This window comes from Stomoxys calcitrans, chromosome 2 (genome assembly GCF_963082655.1).
Source record: "Stomoxys calcitrans chromosome 2, idStoCalc2.1, whole genome shotgun sequence".
Taxonomy (NCBI): domain Eukaryota; kingdom Metazoa; phylum Arthropoda; class Insecta; order Diptera; family Muscidae; genus Stomoxys; species Stomoxys calcitrans.
In genome coordinates this window covers 218464169-218486822 of record NC_081553.1, presented here as the reverse complement: position 1 = coordinate 218486822, position 22654 = coordinate 218464169, and the positions used below count along the sequence as shown (strand labels likewise).

At 38.9% G+C, this 22654-nt stretch overlaps 1 protein-coding gene across 1 annotated transcript in view; it reads left to right on the top strand.

Moving 5' to 3' along the window:
- Positions 1-22654, top strand: part of LOC106093703 (hemicentin-1) — a gene marked incomplete in the record, with an annotated part of 778578 nt that overhangs the window by 643842 nt on the left and 112082 nt on the right. Inside the window, 1 exon segment of the mRNA XM_059361772.1 lies at positions 13222-13381. Coding sequence (XP_059217755.1) covers positions 13222-13381 — 160 coding nt within the window.

The following is a 22654-nucleotide window of genomic DNA, read 5'->3' as shown; positions in this document are numbered from 1 at the left end:
AACTTGCCCTTTGCCATTGTTTGTCGTACCCAATTCCATGGCATTTTCTTATCTTGCATTTTGGCACTCAAGGGCAATGCAATTAGTTTGTATTTATTTCATTCGTTTAATTAAATCGGCTAATTAATTGTTTTAATTGCATTAAGTGTTTTGTTAAAGCATGCCGTTAATTAAAGTCTTGAGATGTCAGTGCATTCGTGCTTAATCAAATTCAAGGAGATTTTTGTTTTGTTGCCTTTCAATTGGCTTAAGAGAGCGATAATGAGTTAAAGGAGGGGATATCAGTTTTATCAAATTTTTGACCAGCTGGATGTGGAAATACTAGAAATTCTTTTGTGGACAGCTATCACTTGGGCCACATCACCTTATTGGGGGGGGGTCTTACTCACTCCCCCTCCCCCCCAATACTATATGCATACAAGGTTACACTTCATCACCCAAAAGCCAAAACAAAATTTATTGTCTACTAATTGAGTTCGTTGAATGGTTGTGGTCGTAAGATTTACATTTAATTCTCAATCATTTGGAATTCTTTTGGGGTTTGTGTATTGTGAAGTCATGTGTTTCCTTTCAATTAGGACAAAGCCACAAATAAAAGTAATGGCATTTAATTACTTACAGGCCAGAAATTAATAACAAATAATTTGTATCATTCGCACACACACACACACACACACACACACACACATGTATGTATGAGTATGGAAACACACAGCACACACATCAAGGACAAATTGAAAGGGAAGTAAGTAACAGCCAAGTGTTATAGGCTAGAGAGCCAGAGAGAGAAACCAACAAGTCTATAAATGTTGAGATTGGCTTTGAGAAGCAACCCTTGGGTTTGTGACCTTTTTCCCAAAAATTAACCAGAAAATGTTGTTGGTCATTTAGTTTATGACCCCAAAAATACAGAGAAAGAGAAACAAAACCAAAAAAAAAAACTGATGACAATGCAACACACACTAGTCCATATACAAACACAAAGCCTTGGCATGGCATATGGCACACACACTCACACACACACAGTGTGGTGAGTGTCCTTTAACCAGTATATTTAGAACTACACACACACAACACAGACAAAAACCGAAAAACAAATTGCAACAATATTAATTAGTAGCAGAAGTTTTTCACATACATTCTCCATACAGTCAGTTAGCCAAACTTACTAACATTCTATAGAATGTAGTTTTTTTTTCTGTGGTCACACACACACACTAGCTCAGTCTTACACAAAGTGTTGGCAATAAAAAGGACATAACAAATTAAGCAAATTAAATGTAAACAAAAGAGTAAACAAAAATAATCACAATTGACAAGGCAGTACTATTATCACTCACACTCTAACCGACCATATAGACAAAAGACCAGAGTAATGAAATTAAAGATGTCTCGTCTTAATGTACTTGAATTAAAGGCAAAATAAATTGCCTCTATGATTACAGCAAACAAACTCAGGGGGGCGTTTCAATAGCATCTATCAAGGCTTGAAGTTGAACTACGATAAGTTACAATTGCTATGGAAAATAATTACAGTCAAGTGGTCATTGTTCAGTAAGTTGCTATGGTGTTAAGAGGATTTTATAAATAGCGGCAATCGAACTATGTGACCTTTAACTTAAGCAAGGTGAGGTTGATGATGAGTTTTTTTTATCTTTAACTTCGTTGGATTTTGATATCAGATAGGGGAAAGAAAACAAGTGATTCTTTAACAAGTAAGAGCATGCTAAGTTGGGCTGGGCCGAATCTTATATACCCTCCTATGCGTTCTATGTGCGTTATCTCTTTTTTTGACAAACAAAGAATATTGAATAAGAACTGTTATGCTATTGGAGCTATATCAAGCTATAGTCCGATTCGAAGCCATCGAACCAGCGTTGGGATGTGAATGAATTGCCTTATTCTGTGACGAAATCCTTAGCGCTTCGAGGCTTTCTAACTGCAGACTATGCCATACGTCGTACTATTCGCACTGCTCACGGACTCATGATCAGCCTAAGAAAGGTGTTATATGAAGTAGCATTTGCCAAATGAACCAAGTGAGAATTCTATTAAATTTTTCTCAGTATAAATAAAGATAAAATATCAGCATTCAATGTAAGCAATTGTATCAAAAAAGTAAATGCCCTCCTCACATTTCTTTGCATGCTCCTTATACGGCTATGTATGTAATTTAATACCTGGAGCGTGTAGGATTTGTATTGAATTATTGGGTTGCCCAAAAAGTAATTGCGGATTTTTTAAAAGAAAGTAAATGCATTTTTAATAAAACTTAGAATGAACTTTAATCAAATATACTTGTTTTACAGTTTTTTTCTAAAGCAAGCTAAAAGTAACAGCTGATAACTGACAGAAGAAAGAATGCAATTACAGAAAAATCCACAATTACTTTTTGGGCAACCCAATATGTTATTCGACGTTTTTTGTTTTTAAGTAGACAACTTCCACAATACCAAACAGAACTCCCTCATGGTTTATATGACGATTGGTACTTAGTATGACGAATAAGACAACCTTTTCGGTTAACAATTTAATATGTATATTTCAAATCAGTTATTAGTTACTCGTCTAGGCGAGTAATGTTTAACTCTTGTGGAAGAGCATTTTACAAATCATTCAAAACACACATTTGTTACTCGTCCAGACGATTCTTTCGCGATTTGAAGATCCTCCAAGACTTTTCTGAAGTACTCATTAGAAAGATGCAAGATTCGCAGAGTATTCTTCAGAAGATTCGGCTTGAAGACACAACTCCTCATGGGGGAATCGTTTACGAATTCAAACGAGTTCGTTCGCCATCATAATCTTCACCTAGAAGATTCGCAAAAGATTATATGGCAATCGAAAATGTATGCAGGGTTTGACCAAACATATGTACGGTTACCATGAATATTTTTTATGCAAATATTAGCAGACTGCGAGTAAGACACAAGTGGATAGAAAAAAAACAAGTAAGAAGGCATTAGGTTCGGCCGGGCCAAACTTTGGATACCCACCACCTCAGATATATATGCAAACCATCTTTCATCAAAATTCGGTGAAAAATAGCAGTTATATCAAAATATGTTCCGATTTGGACCAAATGCTAATAAGTACACTAGCTATATCTAAAAATAAACCGATCTGAACTATATACGACATGGATGTCGAAAAGCATAACATAAGTCACTGTGTTCAATTTTAGTGAAATCGGATTTTAAATGCGCCTTTTATGGGGCCAAGACTTTAAATCGGGATAATGATCTACATGGCACATATATATCCAAATCTTAACCGATTTGGGCCAAGAGAGAGCCTAACACAAATCGAGAGATCAGTCTATATGGCAGCTATATTCAAATCTGGACCGATCTGGGCCAAATTAACGAAGGAAGTCGAAAGGCCTAACACAACTCACTGAGACAAATTGCAGCAAAATCGGATAGTAAATGTGGCTTTTATGGGCCTAACACCATAAATCGGAGGATCGGTCTATATGGCAGCTATATCCAAGTCTGAACCGATCTGAAAAAATTCACTGTTCAAAATTTCGGCGAAGTCGTATAATAAATGTGGCTTTTATGGGCCTAAGACCCTAAATCGGCAGATCGGTCTATATGGAAGCTAAATCCAAATCTGAACCGATCTGTGCCAAATTGCAGAAGTGTATCTAGGGGTTTAACTTAACTCACTGCCCCAAATTTCGACGAAATCGGGCAATAAATGCCCCCTTTATGGGCCCTAAACCTTAAATCGAGAGATCGGTCTATATGGCACCTATATTCAAATCTGGGCCGATCTGGGCCAAATTGAAGAAGGACGTCGAAGAGCCTAACTAAACCCACTGTCTCAAATTTCAGCGACATCGGACAATAAATGCGTCTTTTATGGCCCCAAAACCTAAAACCTAGATATCGGTCTATATGGCAGCTATATCCAAATCTAGACCGATATGTGCGATATTGCAGAAGTATGCCAAGGGGCTTAACTTAACTCATTGTTCCAAATTTCGGGGACATCGGGCAATAAATGAGCATTTTATGGGCCCAAAACCATAAATCAAGAAATCGGTCTATATGGCAGCTATATCCAAATTTGAACCGATCTGGACCAAATTGAAGAAGGACGTCGAAGAGCCTAACTAAACTCACTGTCCCACATTTCAGCGACATCGGACAATAAATGCGTCTTTTATGGCCCCAAAACCTAAAACGGAGATATCGGTCTATATGGCAGCTATATCCAAATCTGGACCGATCTGGGCCAAAGTGAAGAAAGGTGTTAAAGGGTTTAACAAAATTCACTATTCCAAATTTCATCAAAATCGGATAATTAATGTGTCTTTTATGGGCCTTAGACCCTAAATCGGAGGATCGGTCTATATGGCAGTTATATCCAAATCTGGACCAATCTGAGCCAAATTGAAAAAAGATGTTAAAGGGTTTAACAAAATACACTGTTCCAAATTTCATCAAAATCGGATAATTAATATGTATTTTATGGGCCTAAAACCCTAAATCGGAGGATCGGTCTATATGGCAGCTATATCCAATTTTGAACCTATCTGGGCCAAATTAACGAAGGAAGTCGAATGGCCTAACACAACTCACTGTCATAAATTTCAGCGAAATCGGGTAATAAATGTGGCTTTTATGGCCCTTAGACCCTAAATCGGAGGATCGGTCTATATGGCAGTTATATCCAAATCTGGACCAATCTGAGCCAAATTGACGAAGGATATCGAAGGGCCTAACACAACTCACTGCCCCAAATTTCAGCAAAATCGGATAATAAGTATGGCTTTTATGGGCCTAAGACCCTAAATCGTCGAATCGGTCTATATGGGGGCCAAATCAAGATACAGTCCGATATAGCCCATCTTCGAACTTAACCTGCTTATGGACAAAAAAAAAAGAATCTGTGCAAAGTTTCAGCTAAATATCTCTATTTTTAAAGACTGTAGCGTGATTTCAACAGACAGGCGGACAGACGGTCGGACACCTCTAGATCGTCTTAGATTTTTACGCTGATCAAGAATATATATACTTAATAGGGTCGGAAATTGATACTTCGATGTGTTGCAAACGAAATGATAAAATGAATATACCCTCATACTTCGGTGGTGGGTATAATAACGCGAGCACAGTGGTCAAGATTGTCGTAAAATGGATTTTAGGTTTATTTATTGAACTTGTCAATGCGGGACACAAAAATAGCAGATGGTTTCCTCGTCCTAGCAGCTTATGAAGAAATTAGTACGGTTTCCAATTAGACCCATCTGAAAGAATACAATGGCTGCGATAGTAAAGTCGATGACCTCTTTACATCTGGATTGGACCACAGTCCCCATTATGTGTCCATCAGTCATTCATTGCCCTTTGGGCCGTATCTCGAAGAGTTATATCCACAGACTCCAGTTACTTTGGAATGTATGGAAGATCGGAAGATCATCTGCTCTACAAATTAGTGGAGCTCGGCAATCAGAACAGGTGAATTTTATCTGTTCTTCCCTCTCCTTGAGATATCTACGACATTTGAGGGTGGTTTCTGAATACAGAAATATGTTGCCCAACGATTTCGCAGCTGGCTTCCTCTGAATTCGGCTCAGTGTTGTACAGGATATGGTCTTTTAAACTGCTGTCCACCATACCACCACACCATATAGCATTATGTGTCTGAAAATTGTAGTATATTAACAATGTATGATAGGCTATTTAAAGGACCAACGTTTGCCAATGGACCTTTTGCAGATGCATAGGGCAATAAGCTTCCTTTTTGACCCTTTACCAAATGTTGGAATGGGAGTTAAATTTCATAGACACCAAAAAAATCCAAATATTTTTCGTTTCCGGTATATGGAACATTTTTTCATCCCGTCTACTTGGAAGTAAAAAGGTGCCACCGTGGTGTATACCTCAGAAGTTCCAAGAAGTTCTGATGCCTAGAGTTAACAATCTATTGGGTTGCCCAAAAAGTAATTGCGGATTTTTTAAAAGAAAGTAAATGCATTTTTTATAAAACTTAGAATGAACTTTAATCGAATATACTTTTTTACACTTTTTTTCTAAAGCAAGCTAAAAGTAACAGCTGATAATTGACAGAATAAAGAATGCAATTACAGAGTCACAAGCTGTGAAAAAATTTGTCAACGCCGACTATATGAAAAATCCGCAATTACTTTTTGGGCAACCCAATACTTAATCGTTGGAGTTGATTTATGATTGTTGAAGTTACCCTAAGTGTCAGGAAATGCTACTTGTATGGCACCCAGAGTTTTCCATATAGAACCTTATACTGGACTATAAGGTTCTCTGGTTTGCTCTGGTCCATACAGACTATCTTTTGGAATTGATCTAAAGAGTCTCTGGCAACCTTATATGTCGAAAATAGCAATGTGTTAGTAAACAAGTAATAGCGTGTAAAGTTCGGCCGGGCCGAATCTTGGGTACCCATTACCAAGGATTCAGCTAAAAATTTACCCTTATTATTTGAGTTTGAATCCTCCACCATGGATTCAGCTAAAAATTTACCATTTTTAACTGAGTTTGAATTTGAATTATTTTGGTCTCAAGAAGTCATATCGGGTTATCGGTACTTAGGGGCCTATATCACCATATTGTCCGATTCGGACAAAACTTGGCAGTGATGTTGTAATAAGATAGGTGTTTTGGCCAAATTTTTAGCAAAATCAGGTGAAAATTTAGGATTCGGTTTAAATGGGGGCTATACCTATTTATAGACCAATTTGGATCATACTTGGCATGTATGTTGTAAGTCATAATACAACTCTTGAGCCAAATTGAGCCAAATCGGATGAAAACTGAGGGTTGTAAGGGCTCAAGAAGTCAAATACGGTGCTTTACCTGTTTATAGACCGATTCGGATCATACTGAGCATGAATGTTGGAAGTCATAACCAAAGTCTTTGTTCCAAATTTCAGCAAAATCGTAGTAAAGTGAGGCTTCTAAGAATTTAAATTCTGGGGTTAGTTTATATGGGTCTCTACTACAAGTCTTTATTTCGAGTTTCAGCAAAATTGGATGAGAATTGAGGCTTCTAGGGCTCAAGCAGTCAAATCAGGAGATCGATTTATATGGGAGCTATATCGAAATCTGAACCGATATCATTTGTAATCCCCAACGACCTACATCAATAGTAAGTATCTGTGCAAAATTTCAAGCGGTTATCTCTACGCGTTCCACCGCTATCGTGATTTCCACAGATGGACGAACGGACGGACGGACGAACGGAAATGGCTGGTTAGACTCAGAATGTCAAGACGATCCAGAATATATATACTCTATGGGGTCGCAGATCAATATTTCGAGGTGTTACAAACGGAATGACTAGATTGGTATACCTCCATCCTATGGTGGTGGGTATAAAAACCGATTCAATGAATAATTCTCCTATCCCACGGTGAAGGTTGTTAAAATACAATAATTCCCATATCATACCAACTTTTTTAATGCTTGCATTAAATGATATGTTGATTTCATTTAAAATGTCATTAAACCATTCAAGACAATCCTAGAAGAATAACTATGATAATGCTGATGTTGTGAATATGAATGAGCGGCTTTATATCCTTATACCAATTGAGCTTTTCTTTCTCAAATTAAAATGCCAAAATTATAATTAACCGCTTTTAATTCATTGTCCAATGACAGTTTTCAATTGAGGCAAATAAAAAGACAAGCTGAACATCAACATCATCATCATCATGACCACCACTACCATCATCATCATCATCATCATCATCATCAACTTCAACTGTCATCATAATCAGGCAACGATTTACACAACAAATGGCAAATAAGAAAAGTTTGACAGAATAAAACTCGTAATGAAAAACGTGATGACATGCCAGTGATTGTGACAAAAACACCGAGTAGGAGAAGGACAGACAGAGAGACTGAGACAAAACGGAAGAGCACAAAATAAATATAGCCGCAACATCAAAATGACAACAGACACTAATGACAATAATGCTGATGATAAAACATTGAAAAGTAGCAAACATGACGAGCATAATAACCACAGACAGAGCACCCAAACAAACCAACACACACATACATACACACACACACACACTCATATATACACAGACCTCTAGATTTAACCAATATATAACCAACTCGATATGCAGTGCAAAAAGAGGTGTATGAGAGCACAACCGGAAGTTCTGTGTCACAAAGAATGGCAAAATGGCAAAACCACAAATCCTTACAATCAAACAAACTTCATACTGATATCATCATCATTATCATCAATGTCGTCATCATCATGCCAAACTATTAACGACTACATTGACGTTCATGTTGACAACAACAATATCTGTAATGACAACCATAATTGACAACTATCAGACATTGCCAACAAGAGTTTATCCTCTAATTAAAGAAAATTTCTATGAAACGAAAGAAATAACAACCAGGCAACAAAGGGTAGCAGGATAACGCAAGCATTATTTTGGGTTATTTAATGACCAAATTGAAAGAGAGAAATGGTTGATGAGAGTGAACCAGAGGATAACATCAGACACGGGGGTATCCCCTCATCAAAAACGAGGGCATAATAATTTGGTCACTCCATTTGCAATACCACTTTCTGTTTATTTGTCTGTCTGTTCTGTATAGACTCAAAAACGGCTGAACCTATTTTCATGAAATTTTCATGGTAGAGTTTGGGCCCCCGGTGAAAATAGGGTACTAATTTTTTTGATCTTCGAAGGGGGGGCGGACCATCCCCCATACCCCATTTTTCAAAAACGCCAGATCTCGAAGATGGGTGCACCGATTTATGCGAAAATTTATATGCCACCTTATGGTATCCCAAAACACGAAATTGGTAAAAAATTTTGGCTTGAAATAATCTGGGGGGACGCCCCATCCCAAAACTGACCCGGGCGGACATATTTACCGATTGGGATAATATGGGTATCAAATGAAAGGTATTTAAGAATAGAGTACTTGATATACAAATTTTGTCCAAAGTGTTCGGGGGGATCCCCCACCCAAAAAAAAACCCCACAGGACTCTATTACCGCTTTGGGCAATATGGGTATCAAATGAAAGGTATTTAAGAATAGAGTACGAAGTTGATATACAAATTTCCCCTTAAGTGTTCGGGGGGGTCCCCACCCCAAAAAATTCCCCCAAAAACGGGGGTCCCCCACCCCAAAAAATCCCCTAAAAGACTCTACCAACGCTTTGGGCAATATGAGTATCAAATGAAAGGTATTTAAAAGAAGATTACAAATCTGACATAAAAATGTATCCCTTGGTGTCTGGGGGGCCTCCCCATTTTGGTGTCTGAGGGGCGTCCAAATGGTAAAAAATTTTGGGGTCAAATAATCTGGGGGGACGCCCCATCCCAAATCCGACCCGGGCGCACATATTTACCGATTGGGATAATATGGGTATCAAATGAAAGGTATTTAAGAAGAGGGTACGAACTTGATATACAAATTTCGCCCAAAGTGTTCGGGGTGGGTCCCCCACCCCAAAAAAACCGCCAGCAGGAGTCTACCAACGCTTTGGGCAATATGGGTATCAAATGAAAGATATTTAAAAGTAGAGTACAAATCTGACATAAAAATTTACCCTAGGTGTCTGGGGGGCCTCCCCATCTTGGTGTTTGAGAGGCGTCCAGATGGTAAAAAATTTTGGGGTCAAATAATCTGGGGGGACGCCCCATCCCAAAACCGACCCGGGAGGACATGTTTACCGATTGGGGTAATATGGGTGTCAAATGAAAGGTATTTAAGAATAGAGTACGAACTTGTTATACAAATTTCGCCCAAAGCGTTCGGTGGAGGTCCCCCACCCCAAAAAAAAAAAACCCACAGGACTCTATTACCGCCTTGGGCAATATGGGTGTCAAATGAAAGGTATTTAAAAGTGGAGTAAAAATCTGACAAAAAAATTTACCCATGGTGTCTGAGGGGCCTCCCCATCTTGGTGTCTGCAGGGTCTCCCCATGATAAACAATTTTGGGGTCAATTAATCTGGGGGGACGCCCCATCCCAAAACCGACCCGGGTGGATATGTTTACCGCAATATAAGGCTCAAATGAAAGGTATTTGGGAGTAGAAGACGAAAAGAAGGCCACAGTAGCGCAGAGTTTAGCATGTCCGCCTATGACGCTGAACGCCTGGGTTCGAATCCTGGCGAGACCATCGGAAAAATTGTCATCGGTGGTTTTCCCCTCCAAATGCTAGCAACATTTGTGAGGTACTATGTCATGTAAAACTTCTCTCCAAACGGGTGTCGCACTGCGGCACGCCGTTCGGATTCGGCCATAAAAAGGAGGTCCCTTATCATTGAGCTTAGAAAAACTTAAATCGGACTGCACTCATTGATATGTGAGAAGTTTGCCCCTGTTCCTTAGTGGAATGTTCATGGGCAAAATTGGCATTTACACGAAAATGATATCCACATTGTGGCGAAATATCTGAAATGCCGTACCAACACCTCAAAACAGTACTTATTTCCTGCCAGTGTCAGTATAGGGCTCTGATAAAATAAGAGATTGAAAGAAGGCGCAGCGGAGCGGGCCCTGTCCAGCTAGTCTTGTTTGTCGGTTTGTTTGCCCCAAAACCCCTTAAAATAGGTTTATTTGACAATCATGACAATATGGGACTGAAATGAAAGGTATTCGGGAGTAGATTACGAATATGGTCAGAAAAGAGGAATAGGCTTTATAATTTATTGATAACGGAAGGGGGCGGACCCTCCACCGTTACCCCAAAAATACCACCCAAAATCAAAAGTGGACAGATAAGGACAATATGGGTATCAAATGAAAAGTATGTGGGAGAAGATAACGAATCTGGCATACAAAGTAATGTCGAAGTATAGGGGGTCATCTCAGCCCCACCAAAAACGCCCAAAATTGGCACATTAGCCAATCTCCGGTACATGGGACTCGGTTTGTTTGTTCCGTATAAACTGAAAAACGCAATATTGATTTTCTCGAAATTTTCGCATGTTGTGTAGGTTGGTCTGGAAGGAAACATAGGCTGTATAATTTTTCGGTATAGAAGGGGGGACGGACCCTCCCCCTTATGCCAAAAACGCAACCCAAAATCAAAAGTGGACCGATTGGGACAATATAGGTATCACATAAAAGGTATTGGAGAGTAGAAGACGAATATGGTATTAGCATTAGGATTCAGGTACCTAGCGCGCCCCCCCTTTCCAACCCAAAAACTCCTCTAAAGAGATTTATTCGAAGTTCAGGTCAAAATGGGTCTTAAATTAAAAGTATTAGGCAGTAGATTACAAATATGGCATAAAACATTAGGTCCAAGTAATGGGAGGTAGCCCACCCTCAAATACCCACAAAAAGTGGGTACTTGGGGGCCGCCCCAGCCCCAAAACCCCTTAAAATATGTTTATTTGACGACCATGACAATATGGGACTCAAATAATAGGTCTTAGGGAGTAGATTACGAATATGACATTAAAATTTGCGTTCAAATCTAGGTGGCGCTTTTCCTCCTAAATATATGTCAAATGGATTATTTGACCCATTATGACAATATGGGACTCAAATGAAAGGTATTTTAGAGTAGAAAACGAATTTGATATCCAATTTTGTAGCCCTCGGGCACGCCCTAAACCGAACTTCATTTCGCTTGGGATTAAAGGACGAATCCGATATCTATTTTCAGTGCAAAGTGCCGGTGGTCGCCCCAGCTCCAAAACACCCTCCAAACGGATCATATTTACCGGCCATGGCAATATGGGGCTCAGATTAAAGGGATATGGAACTGCAGCAAGAATTTGATATTCATATTTGAGTCGAAATGTCTGAGGTGCTATCCCTCCCCTAATGAGAACATTATCGTAAGGAAGAACATTACCACCAGGAACCGAGCAGGGGTAAAATCTCACACATCAATGAGTGCTTTCCGATTCAAACTCAATGATAAGGGTCCTTTTTTAAAACCGAGTTAAAAAGGCGTCCCGCAGCATAGTACCTCACAAATGTTGCCAGCATTTGTGGAGGGGAAAACCACCGCTGAAAATTTTTTCACAGGCGGACATGCTAACCTCTACAGTACGGTGGTCACCCTTTAGTAAGATCTCAAATTCCTTCTTCCATGGTTCGCTTTGGCCAAGTATTTTCTACCATGTTTTCTTATGCAGATTACCTCGGTTGTCTGGTAGCAAATATAGGTTATAAACAGTTTTGGGCCGTACTTGTCTTTGGGTAAAAATTCTAAAATGACCATGCATGGCATTGTACCTCGCAAATGTCGCCAACATTCAGAGGGAATAAACACAGCTTTGTCCGATGCTCTCTCGCCAGGATTCGAACGCGTTCAACGTCATAGGCTGCAATGGCACGCATTCGATATCCGCATTCAGGGCGAAGTGTCCTCAACCTAAAAGTATATTAGAGAGTTAAAGAAGGCGCAACTTTGATTCAAAATTTTTGATCTTCTAAAAATTCTAAGACGATCTTGCCATGTCCCTCAGTCTGCCTATTGAAAGTCAAGCTATTGATCTGAAACTTTGCACAGATATTTTTTTTAACATTTTACCCAGGCAGTGAAATTATAACTCTTTCAAAATTCCTCAACGAAGACGAAGACGTTTGCTGTGTAATCAACTTTTTGCATTAAACAATTATCAGCAAGGATTCACTCACGTCTCTGTTAGAGGGTTAAATGAACAACATAACGATTTTTCGCATATCCTTGAGGCAAAACGAAGACCATGGAATTCCATGGTGTGTAACGGCTAGAAAGCAGCTCACGAAATGTGCTGACGAAAAAACGAAAACAGTCTCGCAAACAACTCTTGCCTCATTTGTGTGTGTGTGTGTGTGTGTCTGTGTGCGTGTCTCTTATTTGACTGTTTGACAAAGACAAACGATCAAACAAACACGTCGAAGGACTTTCTTGCGACATTCTTTCATTAGCGTTGTTAAGCAGACAGCACACGCTGTTTGTTAGCTGTTGTTATTGTACACCCCTCCCCCCCCCACCTTTCGCCACTCCTTTCATGACAACACAATTCAAAAGAAAATTGTCGTCTTTCCTCATTTGACAAAGAAGAAGAAGAAGAAGACGACGACGAAGTGAGTAGGAGCCTAAAGGACATGTGTATTTGCAATTTTAGCTAATTTGTATTTTTCTTTGCGTTGTTTAACTCGCTGCCATGTTTGACTTTCATTTTGTGATGTGTTCTTTGTATTTGTATGTGTGTGTGTTTTTTTTTTTTCTTTCAGAATCAAATAATACAACATAATCAACGTGCTGGTGTTATAGTGAGCAGCGGTGATTTGGCCCTGCAGGGTGTAACCCGCCACCAGGCGGGCAATTACACCTGCACAGCATCTAATGTGGAAGGTGATGGCGATAGTAACGTGGTGGAGCTGAAAGTGATGTGTAAGTAGAAATTGGTTTAAATAGTTAAGTGGGAAATGAAACCGAATGTTTTAGTGAAAATAGTATGACTAAGCTGAAGGAGGTGAAGAGCTTGTAACCAAGTAAAAGGACGTTAATTTGTAACCTTAATATGAATGAAGGTAAGCCCTGGGTAATGGCATATAGATTAGCTTCGTGTTATAATACGTGCTAAACTTAGAATGTTGTCTAAATAGGTAAAAAGGCATTAACTTTGGCAGGAAAGAACTTTGGATACCCACATGTAAACCACCTTTCATCAAAATTCGGTGAAAATTTCATACTTTATGTCCCATAGCAGTTATATCAAAATATGATCCAATTTGGACCAAATACTAATAAGTAGCTGTATCTAAAATTAAACCGATTTGAATCATATACGACACGAATGTCGAAAATCCTAACATAAGTCACTGTGTCAAATTTCAGTGAAATCGGATTAGAAATGCACATTTTAGGGGGCTATGACTTTAAATCGAGATATCAGTCTACATGACAGCTATATCCAAATCAGGATCGATTTGGGCCAAGTTGCATAAAAATGTCGAGTTGCAAAGCACTGTCTAAAATTTTGGCGAAATCGGACAATAAATGCCTCTTTTATGGGCCCAAAACCTTAAATCGAGAGATCGGTCTATATGACAGCTATATCCAAATCTGGACCGATCTGTGCGATATTGCAGAGATATGTCAAGGGGCTTAACTTAACTCACTGTCCCGAATTTCGGCGACATCGGACAATAAATGAGCATTTTATGGGCCCAAAACCATAAATCAAGAAATCGGTCTATATGGCAGCTATATCAAAATCTGGACCGATCTGAGCCAAATTGAAGACAAACATTGAAGGGCGCAACACAACTCACTGTCCCAAATTTCATCAAAATCGGAAAATAAATGTGGCTTTTATGGGCCTAAGACCCTAAATCGGAGGATCGGTCTATATGGCAGCTATATCCAAATCTGAACCGATCTGATTCAAATTAACGAAGGAAGTTGAATGCCCTAACACAACTCACTGTTCCAAATTTCAGCAAAATCGGATAATAAATGTGGCTTTTATGGGCCTAAGACCCTAAATCGGAGGATCGGTCTATATGGCAGCTATATCCAAATCTGAACCGATCTGATTCAAATTAACGAAGGAAGTTGAATGCCCTAACACAACTCACTGTTCCAAATTTCAGCAGGGCCTTAGACCCTAAATCGGAGGATCGGTCTATATGGCAGCTATATCCAAATCTGGACCGATCTGAGCCAAATTGAAGAAGGATGTCGAAGGGCCTAACACAACTCACTTTCCCAAATTTCAGCAAAATCGGATAATAAATGTGGCTTTTGTGGGCCTAAAACCCTAAATCGGAGGATCCGTCTATATGACAGCTATATCTAAATCTGGACCGATGTGAGTCGAATTGACGGAGGATGTCGATGGGCCTAGCACAGTTGACTGTCCCAAATTTCATCAAAATCGGACAATAAATGTGGGTTTGGGGGCCTTAGACCCTAAATCGGAGGATTGGTCTATATGGCAGCTATATCCAAATCTGAACCGATCTGGTTCAAATTAACGAAGCAAGTCGAATGGCCTACACAACTCACTGTTCCAAATTTCAGCAGGGCCTTAGACCCTAAATCGGAGGATCGGTCTATATGGCAGCTATATCCAAATCTGGACCGATCTGAGCCAAATTGAAGAAGGATGTCGAAGGGCCTAACACAACTTACTTTCCCAAATTTCAGCAAAATCGGATAATAAATGTGGCTTTTATGGGCCTAAAATCCTAAATCGGAGGATCGTTCTATATGACAGCTATATCTTAATCTGGACCGATGTGAGTCGAATTGACGGAGGATGTCGAAGGGTCTAACACCACTCACTGTCCCAAATTTCATCAAAATCGGATAATAAATGTGGCTTTTGTGGGCCTAAGACCCTAAATCGGAGGATCGTTCTATATGACAGCTATATCCAAATCTGGACCGATCTGGACCAAATTGACGAAGGATGTCGAACGGCCTAACACAACTCACTGTCCCAAATTTCATCAAAATCGGAAAATAAATGTGGCTTTTGTGGGCCTTAGACCCTAAATCGGAGGATCGGTCTATATGGCAGCTATATCCAAATCTGGACCGATCTGAGCCAAATTGAAGACAACCATCGAAGGGCCTAACACAATTCACTGTCCCGAATTTCAAAAAAATCGGAAAATCATTGTTGTTCACGAAAAATCATTGTTGTTCACTGACAGTTAAATAGTTCAGTCGTGTTTTAATGGATCTCCCTCCTAATACACTTTGCGCCAAGTGCTTTAAGGCTTTAAGTGCCAAATCGATAGCCTGCCACGTTTGTAGAGCTAAATATCATTTTTTCTGTGCGGACATTGATGCAAATATTGCCGAACTTTTTATTAAAAACGCGAACTTAGTTTTCAACTGCAATGATTGTTTGCGTCTCACTTCTAATCTAATTGCTGGCATTTCATCTTTAAAAACTGAAGTAAGAGAACTCAAGCTCTTAATCGACTCTTCACTGAGAGCAGAAGTGCACGAATTGAAGCAAATAATAGAGAACAACAAGCAAACTGAAAAAAAACAACGGCATCAACATAACTCCAATCTTAATACTGCAGCAGTGAGGAGCCGTGATGTTGTTGGTAAGGTTCAAAGTACAAATGCCCCTGTCGCTGCTGCTGTCGAACATTCGTTGAACGTAAACAACAGCCAACATGTTGTGCCATACGCGTCATCTGTATCATCGCTTAACACAGTAGATGCTAATGCTGTTGATAATGATGATGCTGTGTTTGAAGCCAACGTCCTACCTAATTCTAATTGGGTGCGTGTCCAGAGGCGTAGAAAAAGAAAGGATAAGGTCATTTATGGTGAAAATAATACAACAAATGAATTGGATGTTGTTATTTCTAAGAAATGGGTGCATATTTCATCTTTTAAGCCATCAGTTACGAGCGAGCATATCACTGACTTTATTCAAAAGAATGCTAACATTGCAAAGTCTAATATGGAGTGCTATGTGCTTGTGAAAAAAGATGTTGACATCAATAGTTTAAAACGCGTCAACTTTAAGCTTGGTGTTACATCTAATCATTACGATGACGTCATCAACCCAAAGTTATGGCCTACTGATATTAGAATTCGTCCATTTATAAATTTTCAAAAAATGGCAGTGGAATCGCTTCCCCATTGATTAATGAGGTGCATGGTTTAAAAATTTACTACCATAATCTGTCTGGTATGCGTACGAAGTCCAAGGATGTTTTTGATTTCTCCAATCAATTGAACTATGATGTTATTGCTCTTGTTGAAACCTGGTTGAACGATGACTTTTGTGATGCTGAGTTCTTCGATCTAAATTTATTTGCTGTTTACCGTAAAGATAGAAATGTTTCAAGTACTGGATATTCTAGAGGAGGTGGTGTGCTCTTGGCCGTTAAATCTCAATACAAGTCAAACTTATGTGGTTTGGATGATGACAGCGGATTATTAGACCAAATTGCTGTATGCATAAATGGTTTAAATCTTAGCGTTGTATTATGTTTGTCTTACATACCCCCAGGTAGTAGTGCATCTATTTATTCGAAGCATATTGATAATATTTTTGCTATTGAAGTAAGCATGGGGTCGAAAGCTAATATTTGTGTTATGGGTGATTTTAATTTACCTAACATTTGTTGGTCAAAATTTGACGACAATCATTTTTTAACGCCCACTAATGTAAACAAGGATTACGAGGTCAATTGTATTGATACTTTATTAAGTTTAAATCTTGTTCAAATTAATCATTTTTCTAATCAACTTCACCGATTTCTTGATCTTATTTTTGTTCCAAATGATTTTAAATTTAATGTTTATGAATGTTTGGCTCCAATTTCCCCATCTAATCTACATCATATGCCTATTGTTGTTGAAGTAGGTTATTTTAACTTTCTAAAATCATCTCCGTCTCAAAATCTGGCTCTAAATTATAACGTTTGTGATTTTAATATGTTGAATTCAATTCTTGGCTCCATTGATTGGATAAAAATATTTAATGATAAAACATCATCAGTTTGTTATGATTTTTTTATAGAAAAAGTCTCTGATATACTTAAATCTAATGTTCCGTTTAAGAAAAATAAGCCACATAAACTGCCTTGGTATACGACAGGTCTTAAGAAACTTAAAAATTTACGAAATAAATTTCATAAGCGCTTTTTGGCGCATGGTGATCCAGAAGATTTGGTCCAATGCAAGCATTATCAACGTGAATTTAATTTTTTAAATAAATTCCTCTATAAGCAATACATTCTGGATAAAGAGAATGAAATTAAAGCCAATCCTAAAAGCTTTTGGTCTTATGTTAACTCTAAAAGGAAAACATCTGATATCCCATCTACTCTCACATATAATGGCTGTACATCAAAATCTGGTGTGGACGTGGTTAATATGTTTGCTTCTTTTTTCAAATCTAATTTTGATTCTCCCGTAACAAGTAGCGCGGCAGTCCTTGATTCTGTATCTGCTATTAATTTGGCAAATATTTCTGTTTCGGATGAAGATGTGTTGGACGCTATTTTTAATATTAAGAATAGTTTTAAACACGACGCCGATGGCCTTTGTGCTTATTTTCTAAAAAAGTGTTCTATTTGTGTAGCTCCAATTTTAACTTTCATTTTCAATCTCTCTATTAAGGAGGGTATATTTATTAATAGATGGAAAGTAGCATCAATTACCCCAGTTTTTAAAGGTGGCAGAAAAGACGATGTAACTTGTTACAGGCCAATTGCTAAATTGTCGTGTGTTTCAAAAGTGTTTGAGCATGTTATTCACAAAAAATTGTTTTTTATTTGCAAATCATTTATTTCTCCCCATCAGCATGGATTTTTTTCAGGAAGATCAACTTCAACTAATTTGGTTCTCTTTACAGAATATTGCCTATCTGCCTTTGAACGTGGCTGTCAAGTTGAAGCCATTTACACAGATTTATCAAAAGCTTTCGATAAAGTATCACATTCTATATTGCTCGATAAATTACAAGAATTAGGGTTTCATTCCAATTTTCTTTCTTGGATCGCTTCATATCTTCACAACAGAGTGTGTACAGTAAAGGTGGAGAGTTTTGTATCTTCACCTTATATTCAAACTTCCGGTGTGCCTCAGGGTAGTATCTTGGGGCCACTTCTTTTTATTTTATTCATAAATGGCATTTCCTCATGCTTTTCAACATCTAGATTTCTGCTCTATGCTGATGATTTAAAAATATTTCATAAAATTGAGTCTATGTCTGATGTCTTCGATTTACAGAATGACTTGGACAATCTGCTGAGTTGGTGTATTAGCAACAAGCTTCTTATAAATTTATCGAAATGTGCTCACGTCTCTTTTTACAGATTGCGTCATCCAATCCAAACTTCATTTAAAATTGGTAATTGTGTACTTAAAAAATCAACTTCAGTTCGCGACCTGGGTGTGATTTTTGATTTCTCCTTGTCCTTTGTTCCACATATTGACTATATAATACCTGATGCTTATAAGGTCCTTGCTTTTATTAAGAGAAATTGCTTTGATTTTTCTGATCCTAACACTTTCAAGATATTATATACAACTTTTGTTAGATCAAAGTTGGAGTATGCCGCCATCATTTGGGATCCTTATTGTATTTCGCATATCGGTCGTATTGAACGAATTCAAAAACTTTTTTCTAAATTTGCCCTTAGGCCTTTGTTTCCTTTGGAGCATCCACCATATCGGTCGCGATGTTTGTTACTGGGACTACAGAGTTTGGATTGCCGTAGAAAATTTCAGTCTGCTTTATTTATTTTTGATTTGATTAATAATCGTGTCGATTCTCCCGATTTGTTGGCTTTAGTTCCGTTTTCTGTTCCAGTAAGGAGTTTACGATTTACTGATTTATTTAGTATTAAATTTCATCGTTGCAATTATGCCCGCAATGAACCACTAACACGCTCATTTTTAAATTTAAATCGAATTAATTTAAATTTTCAAAAAGAATCGAAGCCAAGTATTGATTTTAGCACATCTAAAGAAGTATTTAGGTCAAGTTTATATTGCGCTTTTCCCCTAACATAGTTTTTGTAAATATATTTATATTTTTTGAATTTAATCTTAGTCTGTAAGGATATGAATTCCATTGACTATAATAATAAATAAATAAATAAATGTGGCTTTGTGGGCCTAAAACCCTAAATCGGAGGATCCGTCTATATGACAGCTATATCTAAATCTGGACCGATGTGAGTCGAATTGACGGAGGATGTCGATGGGCCTAGCACAGTTGACTGTCCCAAATTTCATCAAAATCGGACAATAAATGTGGCTTTTGTGGGCCTTAGACCCTAAATCGGAGGATCGGTCTATATGGCAGCTATATCCAAATCTGGACCGAGTTGAGCCAAATTAACGAAGGATGTCGAAGGGCCTAACACAACTCACTGTCCCAAATTTCAGCAAAATCGGACAATATATGTGGCTTTTATGGGCCTACGACCCTAAATCGGAGGATTGGTCTATATGACAGCTATATCTAAATCTGGACCGATGTGAGTCGAATTGACGGAGGATGTCGATGGGCCTAGCACAGTTGACTGTCCCAAATTTCATCCAAATCGGACAATAAATGTGGCTTTTGTGGGCCTTAGACCCTAAATCGGAGGATCGGTCTATATGGCAGCTATATCCAAATCTGGACTGATTTGAGCCAAATTGACGAAGGATGTCGACGGGCCTAGCACAGTTGACTGTCCCAAATTTCATCAAAATCGGACAATAAATGTGGCTTTTGTGGGCCTTAGACCCTAAATCGGAGGATTGGTCTATATGGCAGCTATATCCAAATCTGGACCGATCTGAGCCAAATTGAAGAAGGATGTCGAAGGGCCTAACACAACTCACTTTCCCAAATTTCAGCAAAATTGGATAATAAATGTGGCTTTTATGGGCCTAAAATCCTTAATCGGAGGATCGTTCTATATGACAGCTATATCTTAATCTGGACCGATGTGAGTCGAATTGACGGAGGATGTCGAAGGGTCTAACACCACTCACTGTCCCAAATTTCATCAAAATCGGATAATAAATGTGGCTTTTGTGGGCCTAAGACCCTAAATCGGAGGATCGTTCTATATGACAGCTATATCTAAATCTGAACCGATCTGATTCAAATTAACGAAGGAAGTCGAATGCCCTTACACAACTCACTGTTCCAAATTTCAGTAAAATCGAATAATAAATGTGGCTTTTATGGGCCTTAGACCCTAAATCGGAGGATCGGTCTATATGACAGCTATATCCAAATCCGGACCGATTTGAGCCAAATTGACGAAGGATGTATAAAAAGGCTAACAGAAGTCACTGTGTCAAATTTCAGCGAATTTGGATACAAAATGAGACTTTTATGGGACCAAGATCTTAAATCGAGAGATTGGCCTATATGACAGCACCGATATGGGGCAAATTGAGACAAGTAAAAGCATGCTAAGATCGGCCGGGTCGAATCTCAGGAACCCACCACAATTGATTCTGCTTAAATATGGCAGCTATATCTGGTTATAGACCGATTTGGACCGTACTTAGGGCAGTTGTTGAGAGTCATAGCAGAACACTATGTGCAAAATTTCAGCCAAATCGGACAAAAATCGAGGCTTATATTGCGGCTTCCAGTTGCTCAAGAAGTCAAATCGAGAGATTGGCTTATATGGGAGCTATATCTAAATCTGAACCGATATGGCCCATTTGCAATCCCCAATGACCAACATCAATGTTTAGTGTCCATGGAAAATTTCAAGCGGCTACCTTAACGCATTCGATCTCTGTCGTGATTTCGGCAGACGGACGGACGGACATGACTAGATCCAATCCGAAAGTCGATACGATCCAGAATATATATATACTTTACTAGCCGAATCGTGCCCGCTCCGCTGCGCCTTCTTTAACTCTCTAATAACTTTTTAGGGTGGGGACACTTCGCCCTGAATGCGGATAACGAATTCGTGCCATTGTAGCCTATGACGCTGAAAGCGTTCGAATCCTGGCTAGAACATCGGACAAAGCGGTGTTTAGTCCCTCTTAATGTTGGCGACATTTGCGAGGTACAATGCCATGTCTGGTCATTTTCCCCGAAGAGGTGTCGCACTGCGGGACTCCGTTCGACGTTCTGAGTCCGTCTGTCAAAATCACGCTACCGGTCGAACGCGTAAAGCTAGCCGCTTGATATTTTGAGCAGTTACTAACTATTGTTGTAGATCTTTGGGGATTGTAAATGGGCCATATCGGTTCAGTTTTGGATATAGCTCCCATATGAACCGATCTCCTGATTTGATCTCTGGAACCCCTGCAAGGGCCCAATTTGGATGAATTTCAGCATGAAGTGTTCTGTTATGACTCTCAACCAAGTGTGCCAAGTACGGATTAAATCGGTGTATATCCTAATATACACCGGCCACCACAGCGCAGAGGTTAGCATGTCCGCCTATGACGCTGAACGCCTGGGTTCGAATCCTGGCGAGACCATCAGAAAACATTTTCAGCGGTGGTTTTCCCCTCCTAATGCTGGCAACATTTGTGAGGTACTATGCCATGTAAAACTTCTCTCCGAAGAGGTGTCGCACTGCGGCACGCCGTTCGGATTCGGCTATGAAAAGGAGGCCCCTTATCATTGAGCTTAAACTTGAATCGGACTGTACTCATTGAGATGGCAGAAGTTTGCCCCTGTCCCTTAGTGGAATGTTCATGGGCAAAAATTTGCAAAATAACCTAATATAGCTCCCATATAAACTGATCTCCCTATTTGACTTATTGAACCTTTACAACCTTAATTTTTTGTCCGATTTGGTTGAATTTTTGCATGTATTGTTCTGTTATGACTTTCAAAAACTATGCAATGTATGGTCAAAATCGGTATATAACCGGACATAGCTGCCCTATAATCGGTTCTCTCGATCATCCTTTTTCGGTTCCTAGAAGCTTAAAATTTTTGTCGTAATTTCGACAGACGGACGGACGGACAAGGCTAGATCGACTCACAGTGTCGAGGCGATCAAAAATATATATATTCCTTATGGGGTCTTAGACGAATATTTCGAGGTGTTACAAATGGAATGACTAGATTAGTTAATCCTCATTCTATGGTGATGTGTATAAAAAAGAATAATGAATATATCTAAGGTGGTAGGTATGCAAAGTTTGGCAGAGCCGAACTTAATGCGTTTCAACTTGTTTCAATTTCCGCTAATG